Source organism: Etheostoma cragini, chromosome 6, assembly GCF_013103735.1.
Source record: "Etheostoma cragini isolate CJK2018 chromosome 6, CSU_Ecrag_1.0, whole genome shotgun sequence".
Classification (NCBI taxonomy): Eukaryota; Metazoa; Chordata; class Actinopteri; order Perciformes; family Percidae; genus Etheostoma; species Etheostoma cragini.
The window spans coordinates 23,811,407-23,834,866 of NC_048412.1; the positions used below are offsets into that span (position 1 = coordinate 23,811,407).

Genomic DNA, 23,460 nt, shown 5'->3' on the forward strand with positions numbered 1-23,460 from the left:
GCTGCTTCAGGACCTGGAAGACTTGCCGTGATAAAAGGAACTATGAATTCTGCTGTCTACCAAGAGATCCTGAAGGAGCATGTCCGACCATCTGTTTGTGTACTCAAGCTGAAACAAACTTGAGTTCTGCAGAAGGACAATGATCCTAAACACACCAGCAAGTCCACCACCGAATGGCTGAAGGAAAACAAAATGATGACTTTGGAGTGGCTTAGCCAAAGTCCTGACCTAAATCCTATTGAGATGTTGTGGTATGACCTTAAAAAGGCCGTTCATGCTCGAAAACCCTCTAATGTAACTGAATTAGGACAATTCTGCAAAGATGAGTGAGCCAAAATTCCTCCAGGACGCTGTAAAAGCCTCATTGCACGTTATCGCAAACGCTTGGTTGCAGTTGTTGCTGCTAAGGGTGGCCCAACCAGTTATTAGGTTTAGGGGGCAATCACTTTTTCACACAGGGCCATGATGGTTTGGATTTTTTTTCACCTTTAATAATAAACACCTTCATTTACAAATTGCATTTTGTGTTTACTTGTGTTGTCCTTGAGTATTGTTTAAATTGGTTTTAGTGTGTCAAACATGCAAAGGAACAGGAAATGAGGAAGGGGGCAAACACTTTTTCACACCACTGTATAAACAGAAAAGTATTATTAGCCTGTACTTTTGAACTGTAATGTAATTAGACCAGACAGTGCATGCTGGAAAAAGTGTAATACACATGATCCCATTGCTCTCACATAATGTAGACACATCTTTTATGGGACTTCAATCCTGTGGAGTTGGTCAGTTTTCCAGATCCTTTTCTCTCAGTCCTAAATTACAGTAATACCATCTACAGCATCAGCCTCTATGTGTAACTTATTACTCTGCACTTTTTAAGTGGGCCGACTTTGTGTCTGTGTCAGAAGAGAAAATCTGGAATTTATCAAACTGTTCTTCAGAACGTCAAACCCATCATATACCCTGAGAGACACAATCAGGGTCCACCACAAAGCTCCTTAAGAAAGACAAAGACTCACTCCTATTTATACCTGTGGAAAATATGTGAAAAAGTATAGTGTCGTCCATGGCTATTTGAAGGATACCACATCATTAGCTGGGAAACATCCAAGCTCATTCATTTTTAATGTGGGGTCACAGCAGCACCCACTTAACTATCTTACTTTATCTGTATTTATCAGGGCATTGGTAGCTTAATCTGCCTGTTTTTTTTTCAGCAATTTATCTGCAATTCCACAGAGTGGTACACTACAAGTCTTCTACCAGCAGCAAATTAACAGCTATAATGCGACAAATAAGAGAAGTGCCTTGAACACACAGACCAGGGTTTGTAAGGTAGAGGACGGTGTTTCAGAAAATCTTTTAAAACTCTGTTTACCTCTGATGTACAGACTTAACTCCCATTCAACTTTTCTTTCTATGCAATGATTAATATAGCCCTGCGCTCATATTACCTAGCATCCTCAGCCGTCCGATCTTGTCCATGAGCAGCGCGGAGACAATGTTGCCCGGCAACACAGCCAACGTGCCCAGGAAACTGACGAAGTAGACCATGTATGCATTGTTCTCATCACTGACGTCACTGAGCAGGCAGCCTTCTTTGTTGTGCAGGAAAGTGCTGTTGATGAGCTTACAGTTGACCAACCTATACTTGAAGAGATCTGGTGAGAAAGAAGGGGGATGACATCCATCTCATTATATCCTCATTTGGTAGTTTTACGTGACTCATTTTAAGCCAATCCTTGATGTTTAATAGAACGGTCACATGATTAAACCACCACCGTGGGACAGCAAAATAATGTAGAATGGCTCTACGCTGTTTTTTTGGGATTCTTTGGAAATGGGCTTTTATTGTTGGTTAGGCATGAGGATTTGTTGTCTAAAATGGTGGCATGTAAAACAGTGGCAGGCCTGACAGCGGATCCTATTCAAACCATGGACATACAGCTACAATTCACCTGTCAAACAAAGCTAGAATCCTTTCTTATGCTCTGGAAAAACAGCATTAGGCTATATAGCTACAGTATATTTCTACATTAATATAGTATGTAGTCTATATAGTTTAGGGTTATATCAGCACCATGCACAGAGCCTCTTAGAGGTACTTGTGATTCTGGGCTACACCGTATATTAAACTGACTTGACATGATTGACCTGACACAAATAACTTACAAATTGTCACTTTCGGAGTGACTATGTGATCATTTGGGCTAATGGATCTAGAATGTCTCAGCCAATTTCTTGCAACTCTACAGGTATTTTATTATCTTAAAAGTATTGTTCAGTGTGGAATCATTGCTAAAAACAAATCTGCCAAGAGTCACTCCATGGCAGTGGGTGAATAAGAATCGACATCTTATTAATTACTGATCTTATAGTAATAGCACTGTAAGTTAATACATTGTGAAGAATAGCCCATTGAGCGTGTAGCTGAGTTAACAGGAACTAACATGTCAAACTGTATAGCCCAACTGCATTCGTCATGTGCTTTATTCCCATCATGCTGCATTCTGATAATTATTAGAAACACAATGGCAATTATCAGACAGCCTCAAGTTCTGAACACGGAGCCAAAAAAGAGATTAAGTATTAGTAAGCAAACAAGTTTCTAATTCCCATTCTAATGAGGAACTCCTGGCTGCCGCTGATAGCAGCTGTGAGTGATTGCTTGACATGTGTTAAGAGTGCAAACAACTAACAAAGCGAGCGGAAGGTCTGGCTGATATATCTATTGTATGTAAATGTTTGCATGTTTAGATCCAGCTGCTGAAACCTGTGCCCTCTTTCTAAAATGTAAAAAGACACAGTTCTCGGCTTTCTACATGAAACATCTGTTGGAGAAAAATAAAATCGTAGAGAGAGCTCGGCAATTTTAAAGCTAAAATCATGGAAAGTTCAGCCTGGGTTGCTAGGAGACATTGCTCTGCAATGCTGCATTCGGTGTAGTGCCAGTTAGTCAGTGGAGACGGACAAGGAAAGTATTTGAGCAATTTTAACAGTTGGGGCTTTTTTGGCTGCTCTTTTCAACATCAAGAGAAGGAGAAATACTGCGTCCACTGAAACAGAATTTTATGAGATGCAAAAAGATGTCTAGGGCTATTGTTTTGCTAATAGATTGTAAAGCTAAAACACTGGTAACTCTTACCAGGCAGGTATAATAAATGAAGATTGTCTTAACAGTTGACACCATCTTCCACTAAATGACAACAATGAACACACACATTCCCTTGGAAAGATTGCATTTGTAGACAGCAAACACAAAAGAGTGAGTGTCCCAATAGCTTTACTTAAAAGAATGTTTTATAAAGAGACCTTTTAAAGCACTGTAAATAGCATAGAGAGAAGACGGACGGAGGGAGGGGGGCAAGACAAGATGTTTGTTAGCAGTGGCAGGGTGGAGGTTCACTGCACAGCTTCCACCACATTCACTTTTTAAAATTTCAAGCCATAGATGTAAGTTGTAGAAAATTTAGTTTTTTCAAAAGCACAATCTTTTCTGAAAATATTGTGATGACCCTTGTGGTGGATAGGAGGGGGTCAAGACAAGCAGCCCTTCTTTTTTTGCATCCACACAGCCCATCTTCCACTCTTATGTGCATCACAGACCCTACTCTAAATAACATTTTGCGTTCAAGTTTGTGTGTCTTTCACCTGGCTGCAAGGAAAAATTGGCCTTGCGGACAATAATTTAAAGTAGAACGTTGATGTTTTACAGCCATTAAAACATTTGTGTCTCTATTGTTAGATAAAAAAAAATAGTTTAGTTGCAACTCGTTGTTGCTTAAGCTGTAGGATGAAATTTCAATGTTGTAATTATATAATTGTATTATTATAATTGGTTTGATACCTGGTGTTAACTAGATGTGTGTGTGTGTGTGTGTGTTTTTTTTCTACCTGTATTGTAGAAGAGGGTGGCAATAAAGGTGCAGTTCTTGAAAAAGGTGTTGCTGGAGGTGATGTCCTCAAAGTAACACTCCTCAAACAGCGAGTCCTCAAACACCATAGATCTCATTTTCAGGTTCATAAACCTGAAATAATACACAGGGATTATGGAATAAATAAATGGAGGCAGAGAGACATCGAAGAGATGGAACATGGAAGTGGAGGGAGACAAAAGACGGCTAATGTGCAAAGAGATCAAAGCCTTATTCATATTTTAATCTGGTTTGCTGGGTCCACCACAAAGTATTAACACTTTGTGAGTAATTGTATTCACCAATTATTGGAGATGGAATATAAAAAATACCCATGGAATAAAAGGCACCTGACCTTAATGTGACCTAATTCAGAAAGAGTTTGCCCTCATTTGATACGCCACCACTAAGGAGGAGATGCAACTCACTCACTTGTCATTGAAGTACTCTCCCTGGCGATGGACTTGGTTTTCCAGGGTGAAGTTAAAGGTGACATGTTCTACTTTCTCCTTGGCAAAAAACTTGGTGCGCGAGTGGTACTCCTGCTTCTGCAGGTACTTGATCATGTCGGGGAACCACACTGTTAGACCGTAGTAGCTGGACGAGGAAAAGGAGGAGAGAGAGAAAGTGAGAGTGCTGTTGTCACAAAAAAGAGAAACCTACAGTAACAAGCTAACAGGACACAAATATAGCGTATTTTTAACATAGTTTGCCTGTTGGCACCCTTGGACTTTTCAGTGATGGAAAATTAACGCACATTTACATATTTACTTTTACATTTTGGGAAATAAGCGTATTCGCTCTCTAGCAGTGAGCTAGTAGAGCAGATTGATAGCACTCTCACACCTGTCCTTTATGTATGGAACTACTGTATATCCAGCAAAGGTTTAGCTTAGCACAAAGACTGGAAACGGGGAGAAGATGCTAGCCTGGCTCTGTCAAAAGGCAACATAAATCTGTGGTTATTAATTTAACTGTTACTTTATATCTTGTAAATGCATCGGCTCTGGGTGGTTGTCACGTAAGCTCCGAAAAATGAGAAATTATCACCTCTGTACTTTGTTTTTTTTAACTGATACTTTTGAGATTTTACTTGTAATGGAGTATTTTTACAATGTTCTATTCCTACTTTGCTCAAGTAGAGGATCTCCCCCACTGTAAGCATCTAACGCTTGTATTCTGCTGCTTCTCTGTAGTTTCCCGGTTATCTTCCGACCTACAAAGAGACATAATCTTATGTAACAGCCGTATTGATATAACTGAGTATTCTTTCACTGCCATCATTGTTTTTTTAGTTATTCTTTGTATTGCTATTTCATGTTTTATAAACAAATTATGAAAAAATTGTCCAGATTAATTATTACACATCTGGAAATATGAACCTGACATGAGCAGCCTGGACTTGAAATTTGGGCAGGAGATAATGTTGGACAAATGAGCGCTTCCTCTGCATTCAGATCGCCCACAGCTACCTGACAGCGAGCTGTTAAGCCAACAAACAACAACACAATGCTGCTGTGATCAACACTAGCCATCAGCAAATATATGGACTCAATAAAAAATGAAAACAATGTAATAATAAATAAGACCCAGTGCACAGTTCTATAACCTCATTTTACCTGAAGGACATAGAGAACCACACAGCCATCATCATGTAGGTGGTGCGGCGGTACTCAGGGGAGAAAATGGTCAGGAAATTACTCCACACCTGAAGGAACACACACATGGATACGGACATGGAGATGCAGTGGATACACAGAGGGGGAAACAATAAATATATACAGTAGTTGAGTCAGATTCAAAGTAAACGTAGACCAGACATCTCTAAAAAAACAAAAAAATAAACTCCATTTCCCAGAATCCCTTTCCAGACATAAAGTTAACAAACAGATACAGCCTCAGCAGGACCTGCTAAGAGACAAACACGTCCTGTCACTAAAACACTATCCACAAAGACAAAGGAATTCAAATGTAAATAAAGCCTTCGATGAGCCTTCCAAAACTTCATCTGAGTTCAGACAGTTGAGTTTAATTTAAAGGGGCGCTATGCAGTTTTTCACTTTTTGTTCGCAGGTTTCTCTATAGAGCTCCCCCTACAGCTTCGGAAAAGATGTTTGCCAGCTCCTATGTTTACTTGTGTCTGACTCCTCGCTCGGTCAGTCCGCCGTTTCCTCTTTCTCTGTTCCTCCGACAATGCTTTTCTAAGTTTTTGTTTCTTTGTGCCGGATTAGCCATGACCATAGTGTGAAAAACTCCATCGCTATGTGCGTATGTGTGCAGTGCCGTGAAGCAATTTGTTAACAGGCGGAAAAAGTCATATAACCATTCCAATGACTCCGAAGCTGTTCACTTAAGGTAAATTAAGCTAAAAAACTGCATGGTTCCCCTTTAAGTGCTTGGGGGGCCTTCTGTATTGTAAGTTATTTAGGGGTACAAAAAATAACAATAGTAAAATAATAAAATATTTTCCATACCTAAACACTATAATAAATATATTGCTGTTTTAGGACAACTTTACTTGGGGGGGGAGGGGTCTCGGGCAGTTACCTGCCATGACCTGACCGTGAACCGCAATCAGTTGAGCGTGAAGTTTTTGTGAGAAAAAAAAACAAACTATCACCTGATGGAAAAGTGTTGAGAGCTTTATCTTCCATTTCTGATGCCAGGCAGCACCGTCGCCCAAGTTCACCAGGTCATCCATCTGCTTTACTGTTTTGATGGTGGTCACCTGGAAACAACAGCACATGTTTGTGTTTAATGATTGTTAAATGTGTTCCTCTTCAAAGTACTTTACAGAAGCATTCATTTGAAAGGTTTTATAACATTTATTCATGTACAAACTCATTTAGTCATTGAAAAACAGAAACAACACATGCTTGTAATTACACTCTGAGGGCCTACTTTAACGATCTGAGCGCACGGCGTGAAGGAAGAGGCGCAGGTGTGTTTAGGGTGTGTCCAAATCCTCTTTTGCTAGTTTGACGGCGGATATAAGGGTCCGTGCGCCAGGCGCATGGTTCAAAAGGGTTGTAGTGTCTTTATTAATCATAGGTGTGTTTTGGACGTAACATGCAATAAACCAATCAGAGTTTCATCTCCCATTCCCTTTAAAAGTCAGGTACATTTGTACCCAATTGCCGTATTGCTTTTTTATTTGCAGTCTTTTGCATGTTTGTTTGCTGCTGTGCTATCCTGTGTATGTAACATGCATAGTGTATGCGCACTGTGCATAGGCTTAGGCACATTTTACTAATGGGCGGTTAAAATAACAATGAAATGCTGCGCTATTGACTATTGTTTTTGTTGGTCAATGGTGCGATCACTTTCCACTGCTTAAAGAATTCACCTGAACACACCTCCCTGTAAGACCAGCACGCCCATGTGCTAAAAGATGGGCGCAGGTCCAGGTTAACTGTTTGTTCCGTCTATTAGCACTGTTATATTAGTAAACCTCTGCTTTGAAATACCACAAACGCTTAGTAGACTGTATGTACTTTCCATATGTTTATTCATCCATATCATTTTAAAGAAATGTTTGAATCAAAGCAAATATGTGCAGCCGATTCCCAAAAGCTTGCAAATGAGCTCTCCCATTACTTGATTATCATATAATGAGTGGCACCTGTTGTGTCTCGTTTTGATACTTAAAACATGGCCAGTTACGATTCATTTTGAAGGTTATAAATTATTTTTGTTCCCATATTCCACTTAAGTCTTAATGTGAACTGTGTGGCTTCAACCATTAAGAGATCACATTAGTTTAAAGAAAATCTGTCTTAACTTAATTAATATGCAAAGTTATGCAGCACAGAGCTCAAAACCTGCTGAAGTGCATCAGCTTGCAGACAGACACACATATGCATTGTGTGATGGAAAATAACCCTGCATACAGACATAAGTGTAAAGCTTAAGACTATTGAGTGTGACTTACAGAGAAGACCCTCTCTGGGTAACCCTTGGCCCTCATGTTGGTGTCATGGACCTGCTTCAGAATCATCCACGCCTCGTCATGTTTCCCATTCTGGAGGAGAGAAACAAAAAGCAGATTTAAACGTTATGTTTTACCGTAGTACCTCCTGGAAATTAAAACAGATTTAAACAAATTAAAGCAGACACAGGGGGTGAAAACCTTAAGTCATGCTCAATATTTTAATATTTTTTAATACAGTTTGCTTTGGTAAAGCCAGATTTTTTTCTGATAAGAGATTTGGTGAAAGACTGAATGTTGTTTTGTTTTAATCATTACTCAATTGTAAGACGCTGTGATTTGAGGGACAAACGGATGTGACACAACAAAACTTTGATTCTTTAAATGTTACATTTGTTGAAAAATTACAATTCAAATAACCAATTAGGGAAAATGTAACCATACATTGCCTTTTTTCAAGAGGTCAACATTAAGATGTGAAATTGTTGACACAGCTTTGCCCTGTTTTGATAAACACATTGATTTAATTGAGCAAATTTTGCTTTACATGTAAAAGCTATAGTTTCACTGGTACATATGGTTCAAGTTCTTGAAGAACTAGTTTGACATTTTAGAAAATATGCTTATTCTCTTTCTTATGAAGAGTTAGATGAGCTGACTGATGGCTATATGAAGTAAAGACCAGCAGCCAGTTAGCTTAGTGGTTGAGGGAAAGGTAACTGTTACTCATTCAGTTATTTTGCACATATTTGACCAATTATGCTCTGATACTAAGAGTAATGATCAAAAGCTAGACCAAATCAAGACTAAATTAAACACAGAATGTAGTGTTTTATGTCCTTCATTCGTCATTTTTTTCAGCATTTTCTCTCTGCAACTTCCTTTACTAAAATGATTCACTGATGCCTTCTGATGTATCAAAGGACCTCTGGGTGGGTGTGTGACAACATGGTTCTTGAAACATCAAAGTTACACCAAATGAAAAATCATGAAGGAACAAGTGTGTAAATTACTACTAAAGTAAGAGTGTCGGTATGAACCAGCATAATAACAATATATAATTTGCTGTGGTTACCATAGCTAAAAGCCCATAAACCGAGCTACTGTAATATGTAGATAAAGGACCACAAAAATCCCCAGGACACCACACATCAACATACTGCATACTACATTCCTTAATGTGAGCAAACATTTAAATAAAATCTACATGCTTACATGAATCATCTTAAAACTCTGGGGTTTATCTTTTAGTGTCAATATTCAAAATATGCTGACTATGAATATGAACCTTCAGCAGTGTTTTATGTGTCTGACAGCATCTTGCAGTTGAGCCTGCTCCAGGTTGTAAACATGCACATACAGTATTTATTTATTTATTTATTCATTCATTCAAAATGTTCTGGAAAAGTGTGTAAGCAGCACTTTGTCTGCAGAACAGAATCTCCCACTGTGCAAGAGCACTGATGCCTTCTGTTTATAGGCTGTTTATGCATTCAAGGAGTCAAAATGTATTCATATAATATTTTAACAAGGTCTGTGTGGCGAGAGCTGACAGGCTGACCTCCAGGTAGAAGCGGGGGCTCTCGGGCATGGTGGTGAGGGCAGAGATGGCTGCCACAGAGGGTAAGGCACACACCAACACAAAGACACGCCAGCTGTGGAATTGGTAGGCTGAGCCCATTTGGAAACTCCATCCTAAATAAGGGGAGAGACAGAGAGAGAGAGAGAGAGAGAGAGAGAGAGAGAGAGAGAGAGAGAGAGAGAGAGAGAGAGAGAGAGAGAGAGAGAGAGAGTTTCAGCTGCAAGAAAAGACAAGAATTGTGTGCACAAGAAGCTTTCTCTCTATCCCTGGATACTGTAATGTCTGTTTTGTATTCGATTCTTTAAACTGCAGTGATTAAAAACTGCAAAGCAGATATCTGTCTTATGTGCCTCATTTTTGTAAGCCAAGACGTTCTTCTTTTAACCACTATTTCCCTTTTGTTTTCAATGAAATTGATCCGTTATCTTTGAACTCAGCACTTGTGTGAAGGGAAATATCTGGACAATTGAACTAAATTAAGTTGGAACCATAAACTGTATAAAATTCTAAGCAGTTGTTTGATACAAAAGGAAGTTATTTACTATATTTTCTATTGAGTAACACCCACAACATTGTACTTAAGAACAGTAATTACTACTTACATTCCACCACTGTTACATGAAAACCGCCATGGCATTTCATCTCCACAGGAAAGAGAAAATTGTATTGTGTAGCTAACTAACACATATTGCCTTGGACAATGATTTCCTGACTGAGCGATCCGTTTCGTTTTTCTCACCGTAGTGTGGGATAATGGCCCAGGCCATGGCAGAGGCGTAGATACCACCGATCATCCAGAACATGCAGAGCCAGCTCAGATGCTCTCCTCGCTTCTCCCGAGCCAGGAACTCAGAGTAATAGGAAAACACGATGGGGATGGAGCCGCCAATACTGGGGAGTAAATTGCGAGGCAGGAATTAAAAGGGAAAGCGATTAAAAGAAGAGCAAAAAAAGGGATTTACATGGGGGAGAAGCCATGTGTGGGTGGTGGGTGAGATAATACAAAATAATGATGAATGTTAAAAAAAAAAAAAAAATAGGTATATTGAAAGGGTAGCAAATAGGAAAAGAAAATAATTGATAAAGTTTTGAAGAAATAAAAGAGTTGGAAAAAATACAACAAATGGAGTATAGCAGAAAGACAATCAATTTAAAGAAAGGGTTTCAAGAAAAAGCAGCTGGAGACGTAAGCGACAACAGAGCAGCCTTGTTGATTGAGAATGAAGATTCTGCAGATTCTTTTTAATTGTGGAAGGCAGGGTGAGAAGAGCGGTTACATTTTGCGGAGCTACACTATTTTTATTAAATGTTACTAAAGAAGAAGCCGGTAAAACATTTTTTTTAACTGACAGATCTTACTGTTGTTTTACTTTGGAAATTAAAGACATTAGCCGAAGAATTTGAAAAAAAGTTGACTTTGACGCCCCCATAGTGGTGCTATCAACAAAAGTTTCCAGCACTGCAAGCGGCTCTGCAGAGTAGTTTGTCGCCCCCATGAGGAATTCTAAGTAATTACAACAACACTGTCGGTCCATCCTAAGTGATACAAGCCTTCAGTAATCGCGCACAGCCCTCATCCCTCCTCCACGCAGTTGCTAGTAGCCAAGGAGGACGGGAGGATGAAAAAACATGATTGGAAGAGGTCATTATTTTTACTCGAGTTTCTGCGCACGATGCCGGACAAAACCAGTTTCTGAACATAGCCATACTGAGAATAGCCATACTTATGAAATGCTGATATTAAACACACAATGTTTACCAAGTGTACCTTGTATCTTAATTTAGTGGTAATTCTAACATTTGCTTGTAGATAGACTGATAGATAGATCGATAGATCAATAGATTGATCAATAGATAGATACTTTATTCATTCCAATGGAAATTTTAGGCATCCAGTACTAAGACAACCACAAAACAACAAACAAATATACACACATATCTCACACATACATAAGAATAAAAATCAGTCACAGAAATGAAATGACCGTGATAAGGTAAGGTACTATGGTTGACTGTGCAAAAGTGCTTCTAAGACAGACCCTGACAATCAAAACAAGGGCGCCATTTCAATTACATTTTGCTAAACCCACCATTATTCAACAACACAGGCAGAAATAGCCATAAGAGACCAGAAGGCAATGAAGTCACACATAATTAATTTAAAATAAGGAGTGCCACATTTGTATGCCTTAGTTTAGACTCATTGTGTGGAGGTTGTTAACTTTACTGAATTAAATTACATTCCTACATAAAACAGTTTGAAGGAAATAGGATCATCAAAAAACAGTACTCTAGCTCCTGAAAGGCAGTAAACCTTTTTAGGGTGGATTTCTTTTAACAGCTATATGAGCTCTACACTTCTGTCTTCTGACACGCGGCATTGCTCTGCTTGTCAAGTAAAGCGATGTGCCACAGTGGTCGTGACTATCTCATTTCCAGCTCTAGCGGCTGTGCCTGTGTGACTCATCCATCTTCTTACCCCACACCAGAGGCCAGGCGGCAGAAGAGAAAGGAGACGTAGCCCTGGACGAAGGATGAGAAGAATGCAAACACGCTGTTGATGGAGAGGGAGATGAGGAGGGTCTGCCGTCGGCCAATCCGATCAGCCAGGCCGCCCCACACGAAGGCCCCAACCATCATCCCCAGGTACACGATCAGACCTGGAGGGAGAAAGAGAGAGGGAAGAGTTGGGGGATTAGACAGAGGAGACAGTAATGGCAGGGGCATGCAATGGGACGATATAATGAGGAAGTGAAGACACAAAGGGTATGATAATAAGTTATTATTCATCAGTAAACTCACTGATATTACTTCCAGCCCTCACGTCAACTCTCATTAGATATCCATTGTCCAGTAAATTAGCACATTTGGCAGCGTTAGTTGACTACTGAAGTATTCTGCTGACCATGAAACAGAGGGAGAGAATCTGTACCATATACTACCACAGCAGAGGTGCAGGGGTCAAGATCATAATCATACAAATACCAACCTTTTTTGTATTGCACTTTTTAAAACAAATGTATACAAGAAAAATCACATGACAGAACATTAACATCACAATATGTTATCATAAAGATACAAAACACTTCACCCTGCACTCACTATCACGCAGGTCCAACCATTACTATTTTTAATTTTACTGTTTGTGTACAGGTTAAAGAAATATAACATGTAATACATGTTAAGTATTGAACTTTAGAATTGCAGATTTTCTAGCTGTGGAAAGAGCTAGGCTAGCTGTGTCCTGCTGTTTCCACTCTCAATGCTAACCTAAACTAATTCTATGCCGGCTGTAGCTTCATGATTCAAGTATCAACATGAGAGTGATATCTTCTCATCCAACTCTTGGCAACAAATTTAATAGGTGTATATCCCAAAATGTCCAACTATTCCTTTAACATAACTATTTAAAAGTATGTAAATAATGAAAGATAACTCTTAACACCTTACAAGTACTGCTTTATGCTGTTTTCTTACAATCATTATGCCTCCAGTATTGTCTACTTGAGACAGTATAGATTGAATATCATGAAAAAAGCTGTTAAGGATGTCACCACCAGGGAGCAGAAAGGCTGATAACAAAAACAACCCAGGCCTGTGATTTGAGATGCTAACATTACTCACATCCCATGTGCTTATCCAAGCCAGCCTGTCTCTCTGTCAACCAGTCTAGCTTCCTGAGACATTTGCTATCGCTGCCTAATTGACACCCTGTCAGCAGTGTCCACGCTCCCCGAGCAGTGCAGTGAAGTTATTGATGAGATCGCTCGGGGCAAATAAAGAAGAAAGGGACGGTGTTTAGTGCCTGGCCTTGACATCTACCTTTAAATCTCATTCTCAGTGTTCTGTACATAATAACCTTTGAATATATGCTATATTATTTTTATTAAATGGATAAATTAAACCCAATGTGCAACATGACAACATGTTTCTTCACTGAACCCTACAGCTTAGCCAAATGCTCAATGTTGATTGGATAACGCTTTCCACTTTTTCACTGCAAATAACACTGTATCAGATTCAAAGCGTCAATTTTGTTGATTTTTTTAGATTCATTTAATCGTTTTACGTCTGGGAATGTTTTTTAAATTATCGCTTTCTACAATATCTGCAACAACAGCATCAGTCATTTTATCAACTGCCCCAAAACGATATATGACTCCATTCAAGTGACAAAGCCTTCTAGCAGCCGTAATACTTCTGACAAAGGAAAAGGGAGGTGGTTGGGGCCGGATGAATGGGACAAAAAAAACATTGGACTTTAACACGGAAGACAGGCAGTGTTTTTTGTTTTAAAGCATGACCAAGTACTTTCCCTAACCTTAACCTTTTTATTGTAACATTAATGTTGAAGATCTCCTAACCTTAAAAGGTCCCATGGCATAAAAATGTCACTTTAACATTAATATGAGTTCCACCAGCCTGCCTATGGTCCCCCAGTGGCTAGAAAGGGTATCCTGCTCTGCCTTTGAGAAAATGAAAGCTTATATAGGCCAATCTGATATCTTGCTCCTTTATTATGTCATAAGGGGCAAGATCACCTCACCTTTCTCTGCTTTTCCCGTCCATAGAATTTTGCCCGTCCATGAGAGAGAGACATCATGGCTTTCAAACGAGCAAAGTGGCAGTTGGTCAAGGCCACAGCAGATACTAAAAAAAGTTCATTGTGGGACTGGCTCTAGTGTCTTTACGTCTGCACCCAGGCTGAATCATTGGTATATATGGTATTAGGGGACCAGTCAGGTCTTTATAAAAGCATCTAAAGAGCACCATGTCATGGGACCTTTAACAAAGTACCTTCTCACACTTAATTTCCTCTGCACAAAAAGGACACACAACTTCGTTCATTGGCACTGGATATAAAGTGTGCAGAATTATTTAAATAAGGAAGTAATTTCTCGGACTCTGGGCTGGATGAAAACCATGTGGTATAGTAAGAATCTCGAGAAAAAGTAAGTGGACCTAGTTTGAAATTGTTTTGTCAACTGCTGTTGTTTCAAGACAAGAACAAACTTTCAGTTTAATCTGTAAGTGTAAGTGTGGTGTTTAGAAGTTAATTGTTACTTTGTTTTATGATAGGATTACCATAAGAATTGCACTTCTTCACTTCCCTTTCAAATGACCACTCAACCAGAGATGGTGGAAACTATTGTTTTAACTGTTGTTTTAATGCATGTTACACCTTATTTGGTTGTAATGACCAACTTGTTCTACACTGCCATTTCCCTTAAGCACCAACAATCAAGGAGAAAAGCAGTAATAATTAGGGCACAACTTGTTCCTCCACTAAACGGGAATCACATCACAAAAGCTGATAGTGTTTGCCGCAAGTGACAGAACCAGACAGACAAGATATCATGGGTTGTTCATTCAAGCAAGCAAACAGAACAAGACACCTACATGGGCATTAAACTGATCTGTTGGATCAGCTAAAACCACCCATCACACAGTTAAACAAGCTAACTGATGTAATGATGAAATTGGACACATATAATTACAATATTGAGTGTGAAAAAAGCCAAATTTAGCACTGAGGATGCATGTTCTCTTGTGATAATAAAAAAAGCGATTTCCCTTCTATTTCAAATGAAAAGACCTTCGAAGGCATAGATAGCAGCGTTTGTGACTCATTCCCGCTGTCCTCAGTCTGTCTGCTTTTCTGTGTCAACACTGCGGTTCTGCATTGAGGAAGAAGGTGACTTTAATTCCCTTGTTTGATTGTTCGCAGGGGATTTGTTGTGTGCATGTCTTTCCAGTATCTCAGGCGTGTATGTGTGTTTATTGTATAAAGTGAGTGTATAGTGTACTCCTGTGAGTTTGTGTCAAAGATCCCATGTTCTCATATACTCTAAGTGTGTACTTTGTGTTCTGTGTGTGTGTGTGTGTGTGTAGTGTGTGTTTTACCCTGGCAGGACAGAGTCGGCTGTGAGCCACTTCTCCTGACAATACAGCTCATAGTGGCAATGTCGCAATGCAGCAGCACCGAGGTGGACGAGCAGACAGACAGAAAGACAGCCACAGTAAACCAGGATGGGCCGAAAAGTGAGTATATCTTCTCACATCTGATGTCAGGGACTGCCGTGCTGACCGGCCACCCCAGCACTCATTGTAACTGAATCACTATCTTGCCCTCCCTATCTCCCTCTGTCACCACCTTCAGCAGGCTCAGGTCGATTTGTGTGTCTTGTTAGCAGCAGCATTTAGCCCAAGGATAAAATATGGCTTAAAATTACATACACTTTGCTTGTTAGTAACTGGTGCTCATTGGATTTTGGTGTTTAGAGAAGAAATCAAGCTACCTGGAGAAGAGCCATTCACACCCCTCTTCATGAAATTGTTCTCATGGGTATGATTAGGGAGGTTATCAAGCAGGGAAGCACCTCATGTCTGGTGTCCGTTTCCTGCTGGCAGTACTGTAATAAAGTACCTTCTTGTAAAACCTGGACTGTTTTTAAATTCAACAGGAGACAAACTTAAGTGCAAAACTTGACCACAAGCCCAATCTGGCAGAGAGATTAAGTAATGAATTTGTCAGTTTATATTTTAATAGCAGCAGTTTGACAACGCTTATGTCAATAGAAAAAGGCACTTAAGAGTACATGTGCGTGTGAATGTGACAGATTGTGTCACTTTAAAGGTTGCTCCAAATTTGCTTCAGACTTGAGGCGCTCCATAAACTGGCTTGATTTCAGCTAGCTCTGCGGGGGCATTTACATAGCCGGCCGGCCATTGTTGGAATTTAAAATGGTATATGTGCTTAAACATTGAGTGTGATTTGCATTATACATTTAAGCTAAAAGGCAAAAGCATTATTTCAACATGAATGGAGAAATGTTGGTCATGCATTAAGTTTGTTGTTCATGCATTAAGTTGTTTTGCAATACTCAGTTCCATAACCATAGATGTTCACGTTCACTCCGTTTGAATCCAGCTCTCCTAAATGTGTCGGAAGCAGAATTGATTGTTAGAGACGCGTCCTGAATCTGGTTTCAGTCCCACTTTTACAGCCCACTGATCTTGTGCCCTGCAACTCCGGAACTTAGGGTCATAAACTTTCAGTGACATTCCAACTGAAAAGATAACAAAATAAGCACACAGACAGATCACAGTGACCTGGAGACTACACCCTTTGTGAATAAGACTAGAAGAGCAAGAGCCGAAGAGCCAGACAAAGGAAGGAGAAAGCTGTGATAGCTTGATCCAGGTAACTTTGTCTCAGGATATGTAATAAAAAGGATTCACACATCATCATCTGAGATTCTGACTACTAATTGACTGAACCCTGAGACCGGAGCAGGATTTAGCTCCAACACAGGTCATGCTCAAAGACCCTGCTGTGAGCTAACGAGCTCTCCTGGTCTCAAAGACAAGAGATGTTCACATGATCGTGAAGGGTTTATTATTTATTTTCCTAAAATAAAAAGAACAACTTCTGGCTCCATTTCGATGCTGTAGTTAATGTTTCGATCACACTTGATCAACAGGAAATGCTCTACAGACCACACTGTCTCATTTCAGAGACCATTGGGTTTTGAACTTCGTATGTTCCAAAGGATGCAGCCGAGGTAGACTTCGAAGGCTGTGGCCTCTTATGGCTGCAGCCACTGAATTGGGACATAGGTCATGTTTAGACCTAATGATCTACCATAAAAGCTCCAAAGCAGTTTCTGATAGTCTTATGAACTTATCTTAACTTACTTAACTTAAGTTCACTATAATCAGTTGTTTTACATCAACAATGGATTACGTTGTTAGGTTCATTCTCAACCTCAGCAAGCAACTGTTTTCATCAAAAATGTTTTCTTAAAAACATTCAGCACCAGAACAAATAGCTGGTGAACATTGTGGAGCATTTAGCAGCTAACCCTCAGGATATTTCGCTCAAAAGCTAGTAAAGACAAAGATAAAAGGAGAGTAAATTTGCCAGGTGGCCAGAAACACAACTCTAAATAAACTAAAATATTGTTCCATAACTGCTGACTGGGGATAAAAGCAACTGTTTGCCTGCAGCAGAGTTACAGTACAACCCTTTGTACTACTACAAACTACTGTGTGTACAGCACATCGGGCATTTGTCTGTATTTAGTGTCTTGAAAACAAGGAGATATAAAGGCCCTAACGAGGTTTGAAGGGGACACATGATTCTGCCAAAAAGGATTTCATCCAGCAGTAGTAAGGTGCCATTCATTTATTTTAAATTTATTTGACAATTTCACACCTTAGATTATGCATTTTGTTATTGGTAGACAGCTTTTTTTTCCCCTCAGGGTTTCATCACTCTTCAGTATCTACACTATTTTCATATTTATTTAACATGACTACCAATAGATTGGTACACCTAACAGTAAGGTGTGGGGGATGTGCAATATCACTAACTACTATTGCTTTCGCTTCCATTCTTCAACAATTCACATATATTACTATTACTCTAAAATACTGTAAAATCTAAAATGTTCTTTTAAGAAAAATTTACAAAAAAAATAAAGACAGGTAAGGCAAACGAGGAGTGAAAGAACGAGAGAGAAAAAAGCAGGGATCTACGGCTGACAGCTGAGCACCTCATTTCTCTGGAGAGGAAGGGGGAGGGAGAATGGAAAGTGAGGAGGAGAGAGAGAGAAAAAAAGGGGGAGGAGGAGGGGAGTAAGGTGGCCAGTCTGCCCTGTGACAGGGTTCCCAAAGGCTCCAGGGTATTGTGTGTGTGTGTGTGTGTGTGTGTGTGTGTGTGAAGCAGGGGGGAACTATTAATAGTGAGTTTTCCCTTTCTGCCAGAGCACACAGGGCTTTTTGAATGAGCCCACGGGCTGAGGCTCTTCAGCACCAGAGAAGAATGCATTCTCTCATTAGTTGACTTGGCCAGTCATCCATCACACATCCTCACTGCTAGCCACTGGAAGCTAAAAAAACCACAACATAATTGCAGCGGCCTCACCCAGTGACAGTGGGTGATTTGCTGTCAATGCAGGTTGCCATGCCAAATACACCTTGAAAGCGTGAAAATAACTTATGAAATAAACTGATATAGCCCTATACGGCGTATAGATGGTGCTGCACTAATCCCCTTCTGAGGCTGCAGCACCATCATTAACAGAATTACAGGTATGATTCATGATCTCTATTTCAAATGGTTTACATTATTCACTGGCAATCCTGTGGAACTCCTTTTTAATGGATTTTACTGGTTTGTGTCCAGGGAACACTACAAAAAACGTTTAAAACAAGTTTTAGAGCAAGTCACACTCTTCTGACGGGGTTTTGCTACAGTGGCTTTACTAAAATGCTGCCGATGGTGATAGGCGGACGGATAACATTATCAACTCAAATAGGTAGTTCTCATAGGTAGTTTTATCTGGAAATGAAAGTGAGAAAAAAAAACTCATAGTTTGCCTAACATGTTTAATAAATCAACCCTGTTTTCTTATTCATGCAGATAAGAAACTGCGCCTGATACAGACTGAATGAATGAATGAATGAATGAATGAGGAAATGAAAGAGCGCTGTGTCAAAGCGAGGAGAATGAGAGAAGAAAACCTGCTCCCATCCAGGTTAGGTTAACAGGCTCAGTTACCATAGTAACTGACTGAGGTTAAATTACATGCCTTCGGGGCAGCCTCTAGCTCATCCATTAAGAGCGTGCGCCCCATGTTGGCTGAGTCCTGCAGCGGCCTGGGTTTGAAACAGACCTGCGGCCCTTTGCTGCGTGTCAACCCCAATCTCTCTGCCTCTTTCATGTCTACCCACTGTCACTTTAATAAAAGGGAAAAGCCCCCAAAAATAATCTTAAAAAAAATATACCTCACTTTCTGAAACGGGCTTGAGTTACCCCCCTCTTTCTTAGGTTTGATTAACCTCCATTTGGGAACAAAACCCAGAGTTTCCCTCATCTGAGGTTTACCAAAACTCAGAGTTCTCACTAAACTTGCTTTCTAACCCCAGGTATTTTTCTCTTTGTTAACTGTTAATTGTCGTAGCAGACAGAAAACAACAAAGGCTTTTCAGTGTACCATAATATTCTTGGCCTTGAAATTATTATCCATAGCTGCTGCATCATGTAACAAACCTCACTTTCTCCTTCCCGTTACGGGAAAATCCAACAACCCTGCAGATGCAGCCCCCACAGCTTCAGAACAAGGACAAACCAATGACAACCACTCTTTGCTTCTGTGCTGCGTGTGAAAGTGTCTCCTCCAGCTTATCCTGCAAAAACTCGCACCACACAGGCATCACTGCTGACATTTCAAAGCCGCGCTCTGGTTTTTCTGCTTCTCCATACTTTATTTGAAGTGTATGTGTTTCTGGAAACGTGCAATGAATATGGGATCTGTGAGATGTACTTCCAAAAGAATCTAACAACGTCCAAAAGAAAAATTACTCTCTTTGGATTTAGGCTTTTTTTGTCAGCAAGCAGTTATATGTTAACCTCTGAATCCTTCTCTCTGGGTACATCTAAACGCCTTGTGCAGTAAGGGAGTTATTATTCTTAAGGCGATTACTCCACACACATGTGCAGGCGCTTTCTGTCACACACAATACATGATTCCACCACAGTGCGTCATTCCACCAAAGTGGCTGTGTGACGGCAGAGGAAGCTCTATTTGGACCGTGTGGAGAAGAAAAGAGATGGGGGATGGGAGGAGAGGATACTAGAAATCATGAGATCCAGAGAGGCATGAGCAAAGGAGGCTAGCATGACTCAGGCATGTTGCGTAACAAGGAGAGGGGAGCTAATCAGGGTGGGTCTTGTCTCCCTACAGGCTCGCCCCTAGCATAACACAAAGCCAACCAGAGAGAAGGGAGGGAGGGAGTCTATTCGGTCAAAAGTAATGTAAGTACAAACGTGAGGTTAGTTGTACTTGAGTATTTCTATTTTATAAGACTTACTTAGACTTTTACTTCGCTACGGAGGAAAATGTTGTACTTTTTACTAGACTGTTTTGTCTGGCGGCTGCAGTAACATTAAACATATAAAATCAAGAAAATCTTTTTTTCTTTGCATCCTTCATTTCTTCCTTCCTGAATGGACTTTCACTGGAGTATTTTCCCATAGTACTATTATTGCTGCTGCTTTTTTAAAATGTTACCACTGCAATGGACAGGCGGAAGGACACACAAGCATGCATGCACGCACGCACGCTGTGCATGCACCATTGGGAAAATCACACAACACAGTAACCAATTACAGGCATGGATGCATGCCAAATGTAGTTGTATGTGCAGACAGAAAAACTGGAGTAAAGGCAGAAAGAAGAACATTAACATGGCACATAACCACACAAACTGTCACTGACTTGCAGCAGACACTGAAAATGAACCTACTGTACTTCCTCAGCACACTCTTCTTTATCAACATGTTTAACAATATTCTTCGAGTTAGAACTAATGCCAAATCCATGATGTTCTTTTTCCAACAGCCCAGACACTCGATACAGAGGCATCCCCATCTGCAGGGAAACAATGTTCATCGATGTGGCAGCAGTATAGTTGAACCGTCAAAATCCTATTAGTGTACTGGTGATTATGTCTTTAGATCTCATCTGACTTGTTAACTTTAAATAACGCAAATGAACATTTGAGTCCTTGTTGACATTTTGTAAGGTTTATGTCACTTATAGATAGATTCATTCACCTTAACAGAACTTTTATCCAGTTATATGGATAATGTTGACTGAGCAGCATTTTTAGTTCAGCTAAACTAAATTTAGCAGTATTTTGAACTGAAATATACCTAAATCCAATGGTATTTACAGATGATGTTACAGTCTGTATTAGCCTGCCGTTCGTTCTAGATATATCCAGACATTTCAGATTGTAAATGTCTACTTTAGTGAGTAAAGTATATTTATTATATTTTCCAAAATCCTTTCCTTTTTCAACAACCCACCAAAGAATGGGTGACAGCTTTACATGCTTTATCATGTCACATTTATTTTTCATATTTTACATCAATAATGCTTAAGATCCTTTTGCCACTACCATGCTAGAAAGGGATCTCTCACTGGGGTGTCCACTGGAATAAAACAAACAACTCAACAATCTCTCTCTGGGTATCTCTATGTGAAATGTATTTCTTCTTGCATTTACTGACAGGTTTGATAAATTGCATACTTTATATGCAAGTGTTTTAGGTAAACAATACAGTATGTTAGAATTTGTTATCCCCAGGAGACCTCTGGCTCTTGTTCACGTTGTCCTTGCTGGATCGCCAATGACAGATGGTGAGGAAGGTTTGGACTTGAATTGGACATAGGCCCGGAGGATAGGAAACGATTACAAGGTCTCTGTGTTTCTGTATGCTGTGAAATGGTTAAAGCGACAGACATGCAGCATAAACTATGAGGAGGAAAACAGGAGGAAGATAAATGGAGTACATTATTCCAATCACCTTCACAACCTGACACGCATATAACACACTGTCCAGTTGAAAAGGGCTGAACTGAAGCAGAGAACTGAGAAGCTGAGCGTTCGATTAATATTCCACTGCTGTTCGGAGGCTGCATGGGCAGTTGATTCTTAAATAGCTGTAGTTCCTCGGCCAACGAGGCTGTAGAAAAGCAATTTCTGCAGGATAAACTGTAAAGGTAACCGCTAAGATAAGACAGAGATAAAATGTTAAGCAGTGGCACATGCTTCCAAAAGGAGGCACTGAGACAAAAAATAATACTAATAATAATGAGGGACCATAGATGAGTTGAAAACAATTGCTCAGTGGACAAAAATACAAGAACATGTTGGCACTGCAGAGTTATCATGTGTGTAATCCCTCCCCCTATGTATTTTTAACAGAAAAGAATTTCTGGAAATCTTACCCAGCATGCCCTTGTTGGGCTCAGATAGACACATGTCCTTCTCTGCGCTGGGCAGCACGAAGCCAACTACAAAGATCTCCACGCCATCCGCCATCAACGCGAGCCCCAGGACAAAATAGAGTGTCCACTGGAACTTCCCGTGGCCACACTCCTGCAGGATGGTCTCGTACTGTTCAGCCAGCTCCTCCTGGTCTTTCCTCCTCTCGCTCTCGTAGGCTGACAGATCCCTGAACTGCTGCCCCTGGGCCGCTGTCACCCCATCTATGCCGCCAGGCTTGCCCGAGTCAGCCCTGGGGATGCCCTGGTACTCTCCTTCATAGATCTCATCATCCTCGTCGTGTCCTTCTGTGGAGTCGCTGTGGCCTTCATCGTCATTGGCCCGGCTATCATTGCGGTAATATCCGCCGTCGTTGCTACTCGGCACGCCGCCGTAGTCTTCATCATCATCTTCCTCCTCGAAGCGTTTATAGGAGCGCTTGGTGTATTCGTCGGCCATTTTGTCCACGCCACGCCCCATCTTCTTGCCGACCTGTTTTTTGGCCACTTTGGCAATGTCTTTGGCGCCGCGGACAAAGTCTGAGCGCCCATCTCTGTAGCGCCCGTCGTCGTCCATCTTGGATGTGGAGGTGGTGGTCGGTTGCTGCTAGGAATGGGAACTATCAGAAGCGGCCCAAACACATGAGTGTGCAATGGGGATTTCTGTTAGCTGGTGAATTCAGAACCGCGGACAGCTCCCTGCTCCACTGCACTGCACTGCTGCTGCTGCTGTTGTTGTTGTTGGACTTTGGCCAGCGTGCTCTCGGTTACCAAATCCTGTGGAAAAGCAAAGAAAAGGGGTTGTGTTAACATGATTGATCAGTGGCAGTGTAGCACATGTGAGGGAGAAACATCCATTATAAGCACATTTTTAAACAATCTAAATCAGAGCCAGTTTATACTGAACAACCTTTCGCATTCACATCGTGCTGCCATTTACAGGACAGGACACATTGTCTGGCTCAGCACTAATGGCTGAAAGAAAATGGATATGACAGCTTTAAGGTGTTGACATCTGAGTATTGGATATGACTGATCTATGTTGACTGAACAGTGGTTATTTCCTAGCCTTCTCCTCAGCCCAGCCCAGTGTGGCATTTACATTGTGGCACAATGCAGAGCCAAGGTAATGGATTCATGCTGTGACATAGACATCTGTGAGTAACAAGCAAGGCTGCAATGTGGTGCAGTATAGGT

At 40.5% G+C, this 23,460-nt stretch overlaps 1 protein-coding gene across 2 annotated transcripts in view; it reads right to left on the bottom strand.

Annotated features, from left to right (window-relative positions):
- sv2a (synaptic vesicle glycoprotein 2A) overlaps positions 1-23,460 on the bottom strand; it is a 46,493-nt gene that overhangs the window by 5,371 nt on the left and 17,662 nt on the right. Inside the window, exons 1-10 of one of the 2 annotated variants that reach the window (XR_004656862.1) lie at positions 22,228-22,840; positions 11,904-12,084; positions 10,164-10,315; positions 9,404-9,537; positions 7,846-7,935; positions 6,535-6,642; positions 5,534-5,622; positions 4,347-4,511; positions 3,895-4,028; positions 1,455-1,661 (exon numbers count right to left, since the gene is read on the bottom strand). Coding sequence is in view for 1 of the 2 variants with exons in the window: in XM_034873304.1 (XP_034729195.1) it covers positions 1,455-1,661; positions 3,895-4,028; positions 4,347-4,511; positions 5,534-5,622; positions 6,535-6,642; positions 7,846-7,935; positions 9,404-9,537; positions 10,164-10,315; positions 11,904-12,084; positions 22,228-22,840 (1,873 nt within the window). In the remaining variant the exon portion in view is untranslated. Of the gene's footprint in view, positions 1-1,454; positions 1,662-3,894; positions 4,029-4,346; positions 4,512-5,533; positions 5,623-6,534; positions 6,643-7,845; positions 7,936-9,403; positions 9,538-10,163; positions 10,316-11,903; positions 12,085-22,227; positions 23,041-23,460 lie in introns of those variants that run through there. The other variant, XM_034873304.1, reaches the window with a different exon arrangement.